General features: G+C 36.3%; 1 protein-coding gene across 1 annotated transcript; it reads right to left on the bottom strand.

Moving 5' to 3' along the window:
- Nucleotides 1-3,333: 3,333 nt before the first annotated feature.
- LOC104899046 (monothiol glutaredoxin-S1) lies at nucleotides 3,334-4,425 on the bottom strand. The gene has a single exon (XM_010686178.3). The coding sequence runs from the start codon at nucleotides 4,319-4,321 to the stop codon at nucleotides 3,998-4,000; it is 324 nt and encodes a 107-aa protein (XP_010684480.1). The 5' UTR covers nucleotides 4,322-4,425; the 3' UTR covers nucleotides 3,334-3,997.
- Between the last annotated feature and the right edge of the window lie 491 nt (nucleotides 4,426-4,916).

The following is a 4,916-nucleotide window of genomic DNA, read 5'->3' as shown; positions in this document are numbered from 1 at the left end:
AAACTATTGCTTCTCTTAAAGCTCACCTTCACTCAGCTTTTAGTATCAAGGAGTTGGGACACCTCCACTACTTCCTTGGATTCGAAGTTGGTTATCAGGCTGATGGCATCACTCTTAGCCAAAATAAATTCACCATAGAGCTCTTGTCTTCTTCTGGCATCTCCTCTTTTAAGATTGTTGTTATTCCTCTCCCACTCAACACTAAACTTTCTGCCCACACTAGTGAATTTTTTCATGATCCTTCTTGGTATAGGTGTATGGTGAGGAAACTAAATTTCTTAACTAATACCATACCATACCTCTCTTATACTATCCAGCTGCTTAGACAATTTATGTAAACACCAAGACTCCCTCACTATCAGGTCCTTCTTCACACTTTAAAATATATACATTCTACTTGTGGCCAAGGTATCCTACTCAATGCTGCAGGCCCTATTCAGCTCCAAGCTTACTCAAATAGTGATTGGGACTCTTGTCCTGACTCACGCAGATCAGTTTCTGGTTGCCTTATGATGATTGGCAAGTCTCCTATAAACTGGAAATCCAAAAAGCAGCAAACTGTTTCTAAGTCCTCTTCTGAGGCAGAATACAAGGCTATGGCTACAGGTTCTTCTGAGATCACTTGGCTTATTAGCATGCTAACTGAACTTGGCTTTCATAATTTACAGCCTGTGCAACTTCATTGTGGCAATCAATCTGCCATATACATTGCTAAAAACCCCGTTTTCCATGAACGTACCAAACACATTGCCATTGATTGTCATTTCACCTGTGACAAAGTTCTGGAGGGGCTTCTTCAACTTATTACCTTCCTACAAAATCTCAATTAGCTGACATATTCACTAAAATTCTTCCCTCCTCTCAACACAATTTCATGCTCAACAAGCTTGGCGTGGTTACACCCCCAAGCTTGCAGGGGCTGTTGGAGATACTCCTTCTTCTATCTCCTAGTATCACACTGAATTAATTCCCAGCTGTGTCACACCGGATTATTACTCCTACCTTTTTCTGTTAGTCAGTCAGTTAGTTTGTTAGATTGTATGGACAGATGTCCAAATCCTATTGAGTTACATTTCATTACATCTACTATATATAGTTAGATCCTTGCTCATGTAACTATTCATTCAATAATAAAACACAAACTCAATTATCATAATTCTCTCTAAGTATGAAAGTTCTTTCTTATTGATTTGTCTACTGTACTGAATTGAATTGGTTCACAATTCTAACAGCATACTATAATTACTATCACCTACGGCCTAGCTATCAAAATTGATTGGCTCAAAACATTCTGAAAAAATTTGTCTCGTGCTTAATTGTCTTTTGTGCAATTTGATTATGCAACAATTCATTTGCTTTTAGTAGAATTGAGAAGAAAACTCAAGAACCTTAGCGCTCCAATGTGACTACTCGCCACTAGAATTTTAATCGATTCCTTTTAGCTTTATCAAAATATAAAGGTTCTATTTGCCATATTCTTTCCAAAAGCAGAACTCGAGAGACAACATAACCCTTGGTTATAAAAGACAGCCCAACGAGAAGCCAATGGCCAATCCTGTTGAACCTTCCTAAGAGGATCTGGGGCAATCTACCCATATCAAGTTATCAAAGCGCGGAGGAATAATGACGTGCATGCTTCAGAGGAGTAAAGCCATCAGTACTTCAAGCACAGCTGTAACACAACTATAGGCCATGTATCTATCATATGGTCCAACGTTGGAAAGAAGATGACGACTCTGACTGCTAGAATCAGTTACGTACCCTGAGATTCCAACTTTTGTTTCTTCTTGCTTCATATGAAGGATGATGTACTGCTTTCTAATGTTATCTAGATTAGATTCATAGAGTTGATGACTTGATGAGGCAACTCGATGTAGCTACTCATGTTTCCTTGACATGCTTCAAAAGTAAATATTCCTTTCTGATTGTCAACAATTGACCTTATGAGCATATATTTGCTGACTGGTTTAAAGATATTACTATATTATGTAAATTTGATTACGGTGGTTCTTTTGGACAATACTGATATTATGCGACTCTTAAACTCTGAAAGCAATTCTGCTTAATTATATAATTTTTGATATACTCATTCATTAGTAGTTCAAAAGCACAGTTGCGTTAAATAGATCGAATTCTGTTGCCGGTTAAGTACATAAACTGATCTTTAATAATGAGAAACATGTTCCAAAATTTTATTTTAGCAGAATAATTTTTCACCAGAGGTAAAGAACTAAGACCTTAATTCTTTGGACGAAAAAACACAAAACTGAGGTGTACTTTTATTCAGGAATTACCATTTCTTGTCCATAGTCACCAATAAAAATGCACATGGTGTACGTTGTAGCAAATAAAAGACAGAGAACTATAGTCTATACCTGCAGCGCCATTTGTTAGTAATAAGTAATAACTGGGTAAGCTGTATATTGTTTGTTTTTTGGTACATAAGCTGATGCATCTTCGATGTAATGGATGCTAAGGGTGTCTATTTGGGTCAAGGCCTCGTAGACAGGCTATGGTTTGAGCTTTAATGAAATAACTTACCTTTATAAAGTTATAAGAAATATGTATCTAATCTATCTCTTCATTCATATTGCTACTGTTAGAGCATCAATTGATATTGTCATCATCATGCTAGGGCATGCAGTTGCAATGTGGCAATTGTTGATTTTCTTTTCTTGCTCTTTTATATGGCCTTAAGGCACTCCAAAATGTCAATTTATGCTCACAGTAAACAAAATTTGATGTAGCAAAAAGAATTGACATGAAGGAATTTGAACCAGATGGTTAGGTGTATATAGGGTCATTTCTAATTGATGTGACCAAAATCTTGCTATCATTTGTCAGCTCAAGAGACAAGACCAATGCATTCTGGTAAATATTTAGTCACATGTTTACTCTTGCAGAACCTTATCAATAACTGAAGATTACAAGAGGATGAAAAAACTGAAACGGTGATCAGTACACGAGCAGTCATTGCTATACCTACTGAGGATTTGAGATAGTTTCATTTTTCCCACAGTCTGAAGCTTAAATAAGATGTACGACAGTACGAGAAATTCCTTCATTATGTTATCCTCTTTTGTAATACGGTGACTACTCCATCCGTCCCATAATATACTAATATAGTGCCCGCCTACTTCATTTTTGGTGGGTCAAATTTTAAAATTTTTGACCGAATATTCTCATTTATATATATAAAAGAATATATTCATGTGAGATCTTGGTAAATTCGTCTCAATGTGTAGTTTTATAATATCAACTTTTTATATTTTTTATTAATACGAAATTGAAGATATTAAAGGTTAAAGTTACGTCTTGGAAAGCGTGTAAAAGAGAAACAAGCACTATATTATGGGAAGGAGGGAGTATTATCTATGCAATGATATCTTTTTCTTTGTTCAATTATTTTGTCATGGAATGCAATGCTCGGTGCTTAGTATAGACGGTGCAGCTACAGTTGGACCATTCAGTAACTAGAAAGAATCCTCAGACGAACTCTCTTATCATATATTCCTACTTAGACATATATATTGAATGTCATAACTCATACGTACCTGAGCTGTGAAGATTTTCCCATCAGTTTATTCAGGGTTGACCTTTCTTTCTTTTTACCTTCTATTACCACACGTTAATTTCTTCTCTGATTGATTAGTTGATCTTGATAGTATTATGAATGATGTTGAGAATAAACCCGTTAGATTGAAGGACAACGATGAGTGTCATGATAGATGGACTTCGAGTTGTATGCATTATGGTTAACTATAACCAAAGCACGTTGCTATCTATAGGCTACATGAGGTAGTCATACATTAGTAAAGGGATGCTTCTTTCTTTTTCCTGAAATACCTGAAGTCTGCAGACATTGCAGAATCGACAGGGAAAGATCCCCTTTTTCCTTCGTTCCACAGTCCCTATGTAATATGTTCGTTTTTCATAATAAAAAAAAGAAAGAGGAAACTTAGGAAGGAAAAAGAAATAGGGTAAGTACAGAGGAACACTAGTGAGTTTTGTTCCAAACCCAAATAGCCCCAGCCTCCATAAGCATTGGCACCAATCTGCCTTGGACTTGCAAGCTGATAATTTCTTTAGCTCCGCCAACAAACCTTTGGTTTATGAAGATGCCCGGAACAGTTGGCTTAAGTCCTAACTTCTGCAATGCGCTATCGATTTCATATCTGTTTGGCAATTCGTCGAGCTCATACACTGTGGTATTTGCTCCATAACTGCCTATTAGTTGCTTCATTGAATGGCTCATGCAACATGAACTCTTGCTGAATATTACCACTGGCTTTCCATCTACTAAGCGCTTCACTGTCTCCATCTGTGCTACGAGTTGGGACAATGTATTCTCTCCTATTTATGGGTTTCTTTGCCCTGTTTGCTTTCTTGCTATATAATGTAACGCGGAGAAGATTGTGAAAAATGTTGGTGTGGCAATGACAAAACTGAGCTGCTGAAGCAGCCTATTTATACAAGCTAGTCGGTCCATATTCCTTATACTGCATTATCTTCTTAACTTTCATAATAGTCGATAATGGATATAACTTTCATACAAATAGAATCTTCTTTTAATGTAAGATTTCCTTGTATGTCTTTGAATGTGACTTGTGGATCTCAACTTTTCTCAGTATAGATGTCACTATGTTTAATGACTTTGGTAATATATTCATCAGTCATATCTATCGAAATATTATTTTTGTTACTTCGCATATGCCAGAGTTTTTTTTTCTCGTATAAAATATGCCACCGTTCATCTTCAATAAAGAAAGGAAAAAGAACTTGTATCAACGATAATTGGAAGAAGGATGAGCAAAACATTGCTGATTATGTGAATGCATCATTCATAGGAAGTGGGGGATCCACAAATCCTACCATATGGATCCGGAGTCGGTCCAAAAATAAATTACATTCATTTA

The sequence above is a fragment of the Beta vulgaris genome, chromosome 7 (genome assembly GCF_026745355.1).
Source record: "Beta vulgaris subsp. vulgaris cultivar EL10 chromosome 7, EL10.2, whole genome shotgun sequence".
Lineage (NCBI taxonomy): Eukaryota > Viridiplantae > Streptophyta > Magnoliopsida > Caryophyllales > Amaranthaceae > Beta > Beta vulgaris.
The sequence above is the reverse complement of the archived record's forward strand: the minus strand, read 5'-3'. Positions and strand labels throughout refer to the sequence as shown.

What these genes read in the sequence shown, in the direction of transcription:
- LOC104899046 (XM_010686178.3), bottom strand. Translation starts at nt 4,321, where the DNA reads ATGGAGACAGTGAAGCGCTTAGTAGATGGAAAGCCAGTGGTAATATTC.